The following is a 14,047-nucleotide window of genomic DNA, read 5'->3' as shown; positions in this document are numbered from 1 at the left end:
CCGTCTCCAATTTCACACATTTGACATCCACAACTAAATTATTCATCTTCATCTACCAAACTTACAAAATCTCTAAGAATGCCTCAAAAGTCATGGAGGAGCAGGAGGTATGCCAGCACTTTGACTGATCCCCTCCACCATCTGTCAGTGTGCATACATGCGGGTAAATGGGCTAGAAAGTGTTGTGTCCTGTAATCGGTCATTCAGTCATCGCTGTGTCCAAATCCCTCCTTCTGTATGAGACGAGCAGCATTCCAGTGGGATTGCACATTGCTGCAGAGACAACAAGTGTGCCTGTTTGTTGCTGGAGAGCAAAAAAAAAAAAAGAAAAAAGGGGAGCAACATGGACAAAGAGAGGAAGATGGATGTGTGTGTCCCGCATGTACATGGCTCTAAATGGAAAAGGTAGGACTCAGGATATAAGAGGCCCAAATAACATCTAAATGGAGCTACATACTGTATAATCATATGTCTTTTTGTTTGAGAACAGCTCACTTGGATCAATAGGAGAAGCAGCTCTCTGATCCACCTCTGATTATTTTTGCTTCTGGCAATGTCTTCACCTGGCTCTGCCGGAGGCCAATAGAGTATGAATCATGAGGTATACTGTAAATAGCACATCGTAAAGGAATGAGAGAACAAGTGCAGACTCTAATCATTTAATAGATACAACAAAGACACCTGGAGCAAACTGCTAGTATTATCATCTGTATCAGCTATAACGACGATTAAAACTATTGGTTTTTGGCTAAATGTTCTCTATCATGCATCTAGAGCTGCAACCATTAATCGATCAGTTGATTAAATTAATCGCCAGCTATTTTGATAATCAATAACCGGTTTTAGTGCCTTTTTTTATTTTTTAAGTCTGAATTCTTTGATTGCAGCTTCTTAAATTTTTCACCATTTTCTGACATTTTATAGACCAAACAGCTAATAGATTAATCGAGAAAATAATCAACAGATTAATCAGCAATGAAAATAATCGTTAGTTGAAGCCTCACATGCATCTTCACTTACTGCCATGTCCAATTGTAATCATTCTGTTAATTATCTTTTTGTGTTTTCTTTTAATAAAAAACGGAATTTCTAAAAACACCTGTCTCATTTTAATGTGTTTTTTGGTGGTGTGCATTTTCAACTCAGTCTCACGGCAGTTGGTGAAATAGTCAGGAATTTAATCTATTTGATTCGTGTACATAGACACTAATTTCCACTTTTTTTTTGTGACACTCAGCACAACTTTCAACGACGTATTTTTCGTGCTTTTTCCTACGAATGTCCAGCAACACGTGATGCACATGTCAATATCCACTCCAGTCTTTTCAAAATAAAACTACTTAGCTAGGTTTAGGAAAAGATCAAATAAATCAGCTTTGACTGTTGGTTTCAAACGGAACATGAACACTGGTCTCCTGGGCCAAATCTGCTGTTTTCTGACCCACCCATCCACACCGACCTCTTCCCCACGTGGCTTTCGCAGCTCTTTATATTTCCTGGTTCACAATTACGTAGATCACATACGAATTGATTTCGTGCTAACCATCACAAAAAAAAAATTGAAATTCATGTCTACGTACACGATTCATTACATTGACTTTCATGACTGTTCCACAAACTGCTGTGTGACTGGGCTGACATTTTATACAATCTCTTAACTGATTAGTAATAAGCCCCAAATGGAGGCATGTTTCTGCTCAAATGAAATGCATGTGGGATAGGGATATTTTTTCATATAATGAATACAGGCATCATTATTGCTTTTACAGCTTGTGATGTTAGCTTAGCCATTTGAATCTAGGCGGCAGCAGAGGGCCCTCACTTAGTGGCCAGTGCCATCTAGCCACAGCAGTCCAGACCACAAGTTTAAATGCCAAGTGACAGCTAAGCCCATTCAGAGGCAACGTAAGAGCCGCTGCATTATTCTCTCCTCGCTGTTTGTGATAATTATGGCAAACAACATAGAAGAAAAGTCACAAAATGTCAAAGCTACAGCCAAGAGATTTATGTCAATTTCAATTCACATTTGTACCTGTTATTTCTCATCTGGATACAGAGAGAGTTGCTAGACAGACTATTGAGACATGGGAAGTGTGCGGTATAAAAGTTAAAGAGGGCCGGCGGCTTCATTGCCCCGTTTCCTCACTTCTCATTCACATCATAAAGGTAAGAAAGAACTCTTCTGTTCTCAGTGCCTCAGTAGTCGCAAATGAATCATCCCTTCCACATGTTTGCCTAATGATTGCATGTCTGCACTCGCTCTTTTCCAACACATCATCACAGACTGTCTGTGGTTGTGGGGTCACGGGCTAGTGTGTTCTCAATCAGAGCTACTGTGGTTTTTATTACCGACATTTTAGTCATAAAGAAATGAGCACGTTCGCGTGGCTTTCTTTTCTATACGTGGCATTTTTCTATGATATAATTTAGGCAAACTGTACGTCCAGGCTTCGGGCCAAACTCGCTCATAACTCTGTAGCAAAAAAAAAACAGATGATGGATAAAATGATCTCACACTCTCTGGAACATATTAGCTGTGCATTCTCTCAATGTCGAGGCGAGAGAGGGACGCATCACAGACGCACAGACTACAGTTTAAGGCCTTCAAGCCACAGACGGCTAGTTATTCTGTTTGCACCTAAAGACTATGTGGTGCCTGTCGTGAACCTCTCCGAGATGGTTTGTTTTATGTAGACTGTTATTTCGGATGATCCAGAGTAGCATGTGTGTAATTATAGCATGTGTATCTAAACAGAGACTCGTATGGGCTCTGCTGCTGTCATAGAGCTTCAAAGTGAGCAGTATTTGTTTGATTGGAGAGCATGATAGGGCACGCAGGCCGCATGAGCTCCGTGGCTCTACGTTAAGCCCCGAAGAAGAGCCGTGACATGGATGAAAGGTCCAGTAAGGCCAATGCAACAGGGCTTTCATCCAATCGGAGCTTTGTGGAAGATTAGCTCACAGGAAGGGTTATTATGTCTCCCTCTTTTCTGCATCAACACCACATCGCTGCTATTTCTTTTTTGCGCTTTATTGGAAAACCGATCTCAATCATTTTAGAAGTTTCGGTTGTCAGAGCATTATGGTTTTGATTTTCTGCACTGTAAAAAAAAAAAACTAGCAAGTCTCACCAAGTTTAGATGAAACACAGAGGAAGAAAAGTGTGTGAGGCAGCAGCAGTCTGGGAGAGATGATAGAGGGAAAAATGATGGCGCTTGAGGGAAAATAAAGAGCGAAGGAGGAAAAAAGCAGGAGAGAAGAGGGAGGAGAGAGAGGAAAGTACTACTGCAGCGCACCATAAAGCAGTAACCCAAAGCCACGTCAGCACAATAGAACACAGTGGAACCCCAGACTTCCCTCCCCTCCACCACCTCTATTTTCACTGCTTTTCCATCGTCCGGCTCCTCCTACAACTACACGGCTGGATCTCTCATGCATCTGGTGTGTGTTTGCAAGGGGGGGAATTAGCACACATTGTCTTTATCTATCCCTAAATTATCTTCAGCATTTGCTAAGAATTGTCCAGATGTGCAAGATGCACCAGACTTACAGTAAAGGCGATATGTGTTTTAGTAAGGGGTAAACAAGTTTATGGGGGAGTGAAAAATGAAACAGCAGCAGGCGAACACTACACTGCCTTAAACCCCATAAAGCAAAGATAGAGCTGACATAAATAATCAAGTTACAGAAGCCAATAAAAGAGCTGCCTTGAGGGGAAGGACATGAGCGGGCTAGGTGGCAGCAAATACAAATTGCTTTCCAGCTATGTTTAAATGTTGTAATCCCAGTTTATTATGGGGTGAAAGGTTGTGAAGCCGAACAGATGGAAAGACTGCGTAGCAGAAGACAACTTGTAAGATAAGTTAAAGATGGGAAAACATCTGTCGTGATTAACCTGGCGTATTGAAGAAATGATTTGAAAATGGCTTTGAGCTGGTTTGTTTGAAGTCTCGAGAGAACGTTTAAACAGAAATGCTTTGAGAAACTAAGCGAGATGATGGGTAGAAGTATCCTCATCAGGGCTGTCAAAGTTAACGCGATAATAACGCGTTAACGCAAATTCGTTTTTAACGCCACAATATTCTTTAACTCATTAACGCAGCTTGTGATTTTTAGGTTGTAGCGGCTCAGTCTTAAAGCTAGAGTGAAGATACTGGTATCATATGAAACTATAAAACCTGATGAATCCATTGGTACCAACCATGTCATATTTCCTCTGGTGAGGAAAAACTGTCATGTCCATTTTCAAAGGGTCCCTTGACCCCTGACCTCCAGATCAGTGAATGTAAATGGGTTCTATGGGTACCCACGAGTCTCCCCTTTACAGACATGCCCACTTTATGATAATCACATGCAGTTTGGGGCAAGTCATAGTCAAGTCAGCACACTGACACACTGACAGCTGTTGTTGCCTGTTGGGCTGCAGTTTGACATGTTATGATTGGAGCATATTGTTTTATGCTAAATGCAGTACCTGTGAGGGTTTCTGGATCAATATCTGTCATTGTTTTGTGTTGTTAATTTATTTACAGTAATAAATATATACCTACATTTGCATAAAGCAGCATATTTTTCCACTCCCATGTTGATAAGAGGATTAAATACTTGACAAATCTCCCTTTAAGGTACATTTTGAACAGATAGAAAATTTGTGATTAATTTAAGATTAATCACGTTTTAATCAACGGTTCCTATGATATCTTGGAACCGTTATCTCGTGTCAATTTCTGCTCATTACATGCATAAAGTTTTTTCAAAATAAACTTCCGTCTTCACAGGAAACTAATTTAGGAAAAGATTGTGGTGTGAGCTAAAATAGCTCTGGAAGTGGCCTAACTTCAGTACGGAAGTTACTTTTCACACGTTTCACACAGAGTACGAACGCCTGGGTGAAAGTCTCTACGCGGCATTTGTCGCTCTTTGTACTTCCCGGTTCACGATTACGTGGATTACACACAGATAGATTTTGTGGGATATATATATGATTTACAGTATATTACTTTTCATAGGTGTAGCTATGAACGGTGTGTGAGAACAGAGATACCGTGTGTGTCGAGTCGGACACTCACCTGGATACAGCTGTTTGGTGGGGGCGCTGAGCTGGGCGTCTTTGGATACTCTGTAAGCCACATCGGGTTCTTGTGTTGACCGCCGATGTGAGCAGAAACCCGTCGATTTTTTAACACCCTCAGGTAAACTGTGAAAATCTAAAATCTTCAAGAGGTCTGCTGGTTCCACTGCAGGGAGGAGAAAGAGACACATAAAGAAAAAAAGGATGTTAGATTTAAATAGCACTTAAAATGACTCCACATTTGTCCAAACTCCATAGTACACACTGCTAAATTTACAGCCGGTATATCATACTGTTTATACAATGCATATATAGATACAACCCTCTGAAAACCCAGAATTTCTGTCAAATCAAACACGCCTTAATTATGACCATTCCCTCTATTTCCTATCTTTTGCTGACTCAAAAGCTCTAGTTACTCAGCAGGAGATCTCACTGTTGTGGTTCAGAGAAGATTTCAGTTGTCCATTTAGGCGCTAAACAGAGACGTGCCCATTTATAGATCACCATGATCATGGGTTACCGCGGTAGCTAAACCCATCCTCCCATCCATTTCCCTGCGATGCTAAATCTACCGCTGCCTCCCTTTGGCCACAACCGTGCAATTAGCACACTTTCAGGCCAGTTGTCCCGGCTGTTACCAGGCCACCGCAGAAGTACACTGGGTCAGAACGATGTGACACGGGGTTTGACCCTGGACCGCACCCTCGCATGCCAAAACCATCCAGGACAAACAGCTGTTCCTCCAGCCAGATGCACACACAACAAGCTACACAGTGACACCTACTAACATCCAGCATCGTCTGGACAGAGAAGGGGACACTGGGTCATGTCTATAGGGGCAGTCCCGTAAGGAACGGGGGGCTGTCAGGGTGTTTTAGAGGAGGGCAAACACTAAAGGGACGAAGCAAACTAAACAGAGGACAACAGAAGGGTTTTATGGCACAGACAAAAGCATGCTGTGGTATTCTGCTGGATGCATTTTTGTGTTGTGAAGGCAACCCCTTCGGACAAGTACAAAAACACACGCACACACACACACACAGGTACAGAAGTCCCAGTGTCAGGCTGCAAAGACCACACACACCGTTCAGAGGAAAAACCCTTTCAATAGCCTCATCCATCTGAGAGTGAAAGGGATGCTGGGAAAGGTGGAGAGGCAAACGGGCAGAGCGAGAGTGTTTGTACATTCTGCGTTACCTCCAGCTGGATGTCATTACACATGGCTCACGTGCAGCGCAGATCAATTTAAAAAAAAAAAATAAGTGCATTCTTAACAGAGGTCTCCGTTTAAGAACACTTAAGTCTGATTGCATGTTGAGTAAATAATCCTATCACCGACAAGACAAAGACCAAACTACATTAATCTTACAGAGAGTACGTTCATCAAAAGTAACCTTGACTTACAAAACTCAAAGACTTCAGTTTACAGTACAGACATTAGTCAACAAATGAAATAAGATATAAACACACTTTTTAACAGTTTATACCTGTTTATACACACAGTCTGGAACTAATCTGTGTGGACCATTTCGAGGAGAAAATGTTGGATTTGAGTCAGATAAATGTGATGTGTGGTGATTTCCTAATCAGGATGTTCTCATCTCATCTCTATCTCTCTCCTAAGCCAGCCCACTCTTCCTGTCTCTGAGGAAGTCTATTATCCAATCCCAAATGCTGTAAATCTAATTCTGCACATGTAAATGTTTGCTTTGGGGATATACACAGATCTGTAATAGAGAAATATATTAATCCGAGCACCACACCCATCAGTTTCCAAGCCCACCTAGTCCAGCCTTTAAACATGTCAGAAGGATTCATATTCCTGGAGGTGCATACCGCAGGATGACGGGGCCTCTAAGCAGGTGAAGGGTCCAAAGAAGAAGACAGCTTTGTCTGTCATCAACTCATAATGAAGAGACGGAGAGAAACTCTCCCCATCAGCCAGAAAGTGTCGATCACTCACCGTGACGTGATGAAGGAGGTTTGTTTAATGAGCTCTTCGCTCTGCTACAGAATGTCCGATGATGGGAAATGTAGTTGTGTTACAAATGCTCTGATTGAGTCATTAATTGAACAAAACGCGTTCCACATCGTTATCACTTATTGGTCTACAAGTGGGAGATTATGGGAGCTGATCATGTGATATGAAAAAAATGGGATACACATGATGCAAATCTCTCTGGTTGCTTAGCAACCGAGGCATTCAGGGGCCAGAACGCCTACAATAAACTTCTGAAAAGCTGAGTAAAGGTGTCCGAAGATACAGCATTAAAGCACAGGGACCCCAGGACCCAGGAAAGCATACATCTGCTTAATTGCAGCAGCTGTATATTAAACTTATGACTGTCTTAATAAACACATTCAATTATAATAAACATATTAACCTTTATTAGACTTTTTTAACATTATTGTAGACAACTGCTTAAAGTTTAGAACTCAGATTTTTTAGGGGGCAAACTGTGGTGGTCTAGTTGGCTGATGCTGACTGAGATTCAGTAGAATTATTAGAAAACAATCACTATATGTTTTAGAAAACTGTAGCCTTGAATTTATCAGAAAAAAACAGCAAAATCTTCTCTTGACCACACTCTGGAACTTGCATACATTTAGCATCCATCAGACAAACATCATGCAGGATTTGAACAGTCAAAAGATCAGTTCCAGTGAGACGGGCACAGGGAGGCACAGTTTCTAATATAAGAGAAGTAAGTGACGTATAAGCTGGCACATAAAGCGCTTTCATTTAATACCGTTCTTTAATAAGGACCATGGTTGACCAAAGAGTTGTTTCTCAGACAGCCACAAATGTTCCCTGTTAAAGCCACAACAGTCTGCCCTGACACTACAGTAACTCCCTCTGACCTGCCAACATCCAACAGCACATTATTCCCTAGGGAAAAAAAATCAATCGATCACTGACGGCTGCACAGAAGGAGTCCATACAAGGCATGGAAATGGCTGCCCTGCGATTAAACACAGCGACCGAACGATGCTCTGAACGTGCTTACATGTCACATTAAACCCAGGCTACAGTATTAAAATGTGCCAACGGTTGACGGCGTTCATGTGGGGTTAGTCAGTGATCCTCAGACAGTTCTAACCAACCAGCCGTAGCCTCCCTTCTCCATCTCCTCTTGATTCATCTTCTTGCAGTAACACAGTCTCCCCATCTCCTTATATGGACACAACCGTGCATTAGCCCAGCTGCTAGAGACTCTGTTGGTGACAGGTACAAACACTCACTTCATATCTTACCTCAAGTAATACTCCTATAGGTGTAAGACTACTTCATGATCATCCTGTCAATGCATTAGCGATCATTTCAGTGTCACCTCACACTTGAGAGTCTAAACAGGAACAGATAAACAGCAGCAGAGGCTGACGGTAAACTACTCTCCAACAAGCCACAGCCATTTCATTACTTTACAGAAGACAACAGCACACAGTGATAAATGATTCAAATAAGTTCCCTTGGGTAACGGCAGCCAAACACTCACAGAGCATCATACCAATATGGCTGTCATAATAACAATAACAACATCATAATAACAGCCAGCTCAGCACCACGAGGGGAGAAGGAGAGGGGGGAGTCTATAAAGAGCATCCAGTCGATGCTAACTGTGTCACAACCCCCGCTGAGGAGTGTTGCTTTTGCTAATCCACGCTGACACAAACTAATCCTGTGAAGATCAGTCGCTTTTTGGGAAGGAAACAATTGTCATCGGGATGCCCCTCATTCCATAGCCGATAACCACTCCTTACCCTATGTCAATCAACCTCGAACTATTCCACTTTCTCATTTCCGTTTCCCAATTTCCTTTTTTCTCATGCAAAATTAATCTTTTCATCCAAGTTTTCAGATCCCTTGATGGATCTAAAAGCGACCACATGGCCTCTTCTGGGTCATCTGGAGGTGAGCCAGGTGGAGAGGGCCAATTAGCGGCTCACAGGAAAGGAGGAGGAAGGTGAAAGGATAGCATAATATACCTCTGTCCAGACGCCGACTGCAAAATAATAGACCTATCGAAAACCCGTCTAAAGACGGCAAATGTCTTTTCCAATATAGCGATGACTCGCCTGATGCATTCAGACAGGCACAAACATCATCAGCTCTATTTCCCTCTTTGACGTGTTTACACTCCTTCATTCATGGATTTCTGTCACCGCCGGTCGACCTTACAGCGGAAGCCGTCCCGACCACATCCTAAGCCGCAGGTATGGGTCTCAGTCCCACCTTGTTAAGCTGAGATGTTTACCCACTTAGCATGGCAGATCCCTCCAGAGACCAACACCTCTGGCACCAGATGCTAAAAATACTTCCCCCTCTGACCACAGCCCCTCACATCCAAGAGGCAGGTCACACACAAACTGTTTATACGACACGGTCTTGTGTACATTTTGCTCTCTGCCAGGCCGCCGTCCCTCTTTCATGCAACGGAGCACGGCATACTGTAGATACAGTGCACCCTTTAAAGGTTGATGCTCTTTGGAGGCTTTTTAATGTGTAAATAAACACCTTTTCTTTCCTTTGCCTATCATGTTATCCATCTATGTCTGGCCCTATTTCAGATGTCTGTAATGCTCCAATCAGCCACAGGGCCTCTGCTGTCCACAAGTTTACAACACTATTACAAGACAAGGACATAAGATGTTAAAGGAGGATTGAAAGTAGGGGAAGTGGGCTGTTCCTTATCAACTCAAAGGATTCACACAGGATTAATGCATCCAGACTCACTACAACTTGTTTCTTGCTACGAGTCTCTCATCTTCAATGCTTCAGAACTCTTTTGGTTCCTGAAAGATAAACTCTTAGAGGGTGTAAAGCATCCTCTTCTACTCCCACAGTCAGGTCTTAGCTGAGCCATCTGTACAGTGGGAGCTTGTAAGTGTAATGTACGAATCAAACGCTGCATCTTGATGTGATAAAAGAGGAGTGGTTAACTTCGCCTTCAGCCTTTTATGGGTTTGTTTGTCAGACATGGGCTGCAGCAGAGTAAAGGCTAATGAATTCATAAAAGTATACAGTTTCAGTGTGAATTATTTTAAACCGTGTGGTGAAACTTACTACATTACAAGCAGAGAAAAGTGGGCATTGTGTGGTTTTGCAAATATCCCCCTCCCTCCTTCCTCACTACACTTTCCTTCCACCTTTTTTCTCTCCCTCTCTGAACAGTAGCTTTTGAGTGCCAGATTCATAATCCCGCTCTCGGCTCGGTGCCAAGACTGTGGTGGATCCCATTCCCCTAACCTATCCATCTACCCTCCATCTTTCATACACACACACACGTATTCTGCAACAACACTTAGTGACTCCAGACAGCACCATTTCATTTGACAGGAGGAGGGGTGCCGGACCAGTGAATTAGGATTTTTTTCATGAAGGGGGGAGGGGGGGATTAACATTCTTCCCTCTTTCCCTGCCCCCTATCCTCCTCCAGCCCTTCCTGAAGTGAGGCCTGACTCTCCAGGCACATGCTTGACCTGGCGCTGAGGACAAGGAGTAATTAGCAGCCATAAAGAGGACCCTGCCTCACTTGGAGAGCAGCGCAGCCCAAAACAAGAATGCCCAATGAGAGACTTCCCCCTCCTAGAGCGCATCACAGACAGGGAGGGTGTTCGAGTTTTTTTTTTTTTTAACTTCACCTGATTCTGTTATAAAACTTTAACAGAAGCCAGCTGTAGTGAAGCTGGAGCCTCACTGTGAATGCAGCTGGACTGACTTTAATTACTTAAAGCAAGACTGTGGAATTAAAAAAACTTTCGTCCTCTTACAAATTAAAATTTATAATAAAAAACTCCAACTCACTTTAACACACTCCGGGGTTTGCAGCTACAGCCTTACCTGGTCTAGCATGACCATGTTTCTGAGCTGGGGCCTAATCAATACTAACACTCATTAAATAGGATGTGGTGTTTGCAGTGTCAAATAGTGCCTCTGATCTTTTCCCCTTAAAAGGTTCATGTTTCATCTCATAAAAGTGTATTAACTTTAATTAAGTTTGCAGAAGTACATCCCTCCTCTGTTCTGAAACACAGCGTGAAGCCTTTAAAAACACAACTACTGCAAAATACTAAAGCATGAAGATATCAGGTCCAAGACACACTTCTATCAACACATTGACCTTCTGCTGCTGGGCTTCATGTGACCAGACCTGGAAATCATACTGCAGGCATTACGCTTGCTAGATTGAACGCATTACATACACTGACTGCATGGACATCCTGTAGAGAACACACACACACTAGAGCAAGGCAGACATACAACACACGAGTCAACCAACGCCAGCACGAAACCTGAATGGGATGTCAGTTAGCAAGATGGCGAGCGATCACACACACCTCGGCTTAATTAATCACCGCTTCTCTACACGTGAGCTTTGCAGCGAGGCTCAAACTGAGGCTCAAGTTGCACCAACATGTGCAGCTATACTGAACTCACACAGACACTGAGCTCTGAAGAGGCACATCACGGCTAGAATGGCGTACAAATGTGACATGCTAGTGGCTGTTAGCTTCCGTTATATTTCAGTAAGCGGCTACAGTACGATCCAGGGCTGGGTGGTATGACCAGAAATCAATCAATGATAACAAATAGGATATATATTTATGTAATTATAGATAAAGTGACAATAGATAAAAGAAAAGTTAAAAAACACTGATATGGTCTGGCTATAGAGAAACTTACAAACTGTATATAGTAAAAGAGAAAAAATTGGGATCGATGAAATTTCTTTTTTTCTTTTTTCTTTTTTATTATTATTTTAGTTTTTAAATTCTGAGCGCTTTTGTTATTAATAATAGTAGGATTTTTTTTTCCACCAACATGTGATCTTAGTAACAAGTATGACAACAGAATGTGCCGTACTTACATTATTTACAAAGTGTCTTCATGTGTTGTGTTTAGGTTTGCCTTTTTTGTGTACCATTTATGTGCAATGTGAAGTGTATGTTTTTCTTATGTTTTATCAAAAATTCAATAAATTTATTCTTAAAAATATTTATTTGCAACCGGGGCTCCCCGAGAATATGGTGTATAGTGAGATTATTTTTAAAAGAAGAATTAACACATTCTTCCTCTTAAAAATGAAAAATTGAATTTATAACCAATAAAACACACTCACTCTTAATTTAAAATACACTCCGGGGTTTTGCTGCTACTTGGTCTGGTTTGACCAGTAGTGAATGGTGGCCTTATGTTAGCAGATGTTAGATAGATATTACTGTGTAACTGAGTCACTCAATTGATTTTACTTCCTACTTGTGCTTGCGTGTTACCACGTGTGGCCACAGTAGGTGCTGTTCAGCAAAAGCTACAACTGCTCACTTAAATTATTAGCATCAGCAATCATCATGTTAGCTGCTTTGTTTTGAATAAAGATGAAGAACGAATGCCGGCCGGGTGAAGGTGTGCGACTGCGACTCAAAGGCGACTGAGGACAGTGTTTACACCAACATGAGCCAGATTAAGTCTGGAAGTGACCATACATGCCAGCATCAGTTCATTTTATCAGACAGCTTTAATCCAGACTCTTTCAGGACGCTGACCCAGTGACCGCGGCAGAGAGCTGCACGTGAAAGCAGCAGCAGGGAGGAAGAGGCAAAGGAGGAAATGAGGAGTGAGATCTTTTTTTGTTTGTTTATACACCTTCATTTCCCTGTTCACGATCAACTCACTCCGACTCTTTCATACTCAGATAGGCAGAGATTAACCCCAGCCTCTAATTGCAAAATTACAGGAAACACCAAGCAAATTTAGAAACACAAGAAATGATAAGAATCCACCCAGAAACTGCAGAGCATAGTCTTTCATATTCAGCCCTACACCCACAGACGTACTGACTCACACACAGACCTGAAAGATGATCCAGAGAACAGAGAGTTTTTCTGACCAGAGCTTCTCTTGTGTACTCTGAGGCTCAGTGCTTTAGCCAGACTCTTATTGCTTTAACAGGGGGAATACCAGATGGTTTACTTCACTGTCTCCGTGCTGCAGCTCACAGTAGTGAGGATAAATCACTGTCTGCCTTCCACCACAGACTAAGATGGAAAAAGTGAGTCAAGATTCCACAGAGCACCTCTGAATGCTCATTTTACAGCAAGAAACTGCAGGAATGGTCCAGTCGAGATGCATGTGCGACGGCCTTTATCTCTGTCTTTTTTTATCTCTTCTTTTGTCTCATTTGGCACCAGCTTCATTCAGTTGTATTTTCTAACCTCCATTAGCAGCTTTATTTCCCTGTGCTAATTTTATTGTTTCTCCCACAGCAGATATGGTTTTGATGGCTGTCTGCTGAGAAGTTTATGATAACAGAGGTCCCTGCAGCGCTGACATTAGAGAACCATTTCCTCTCACCCAGCCTCAGAGATAACCATTATTCCAGCAAACACACTGACATTAACCCAATCTAATAAATGTGAAATTCTGCACAATATTCAAGCTTTTCCCTTCTACCCAGCACCGACACACGAGAAGAGGCCTATCAAACCCAAGTGGCACATTCTCCAATACTTCACTGAGGTGCTTTGCCTCGTAAATAATGATGGGAATCAATCCAAATATGCTATGTTGCCTCACAATGGAAGAATTTCATCATCATTGATGAAAACATTAAAAAACATTAAAAATGATTTACAAGGATATTTTCCGTGCAAATAAATGAAAATCCAGTGATGCTTATAGATAGTAGTGTTTCATTATCACTGAATATACTGACAAAAAGGAAGGACGTGTAGGTAATAAATCACAAGCAGCCATTTCCTGATGCACAAGCAATCATGTCAACAAAAGGAAAGGAAATCCCAGAGGCAACATGGGCAGAGTTTAAAAAAAGTAGCTTCACTGAGGTGTGGAAAGAGTGACACAACACGAAAATGGAAAAAATAAAGAGAACATTTACAGGCTATCAATCACTGTTCTTGTGATAGTGGTAATAACACACGGTGTAATTGCAGCCTGAGGTAAGGAAAGCTCGC

The 14,047-nt window shown here is 42.0% G+C and overlaps 1 protein-coding gene across 1 annotated transcript in view; it reads right to left on the bottom strand.

The window, feature by feature from the left end:
* The window catches only part of col5a1 (procollagen, type V, alpha 1), an 87,920-nt gene that overhangs the window by 64,621 nt on the left and 9,252 nt on the right, over nucleotides 1–14,047 (bottom strand). Inside the window, 1 exon segment of the mRNA XM_037752006.1 lies at nucleotides 5,070–5,237. Coding sequence (XP_037607934.1) covers nucleotides 5,070–5,237 — 168 coding nt within the window.

Source organism: Sebastes umbrosus, chromosome 19 (assembly GCF_015220745.1).
Source record: "Sebastes umbrosus isolate fSebUmb1 chromosome 19, fSebUmb1.pri, whole genome shotgun sequence".
NCBI classification, from domain to species: domain Eukaryota; kingdom Metazoa; phylum Chordata; class Actinopteri; order Perciformes; family Sebastidae; genus Sebastes; species Sebastes umbrosus.
This window is presented reverse-complemented; position numbering and strand designations above follow the sequence as displayed.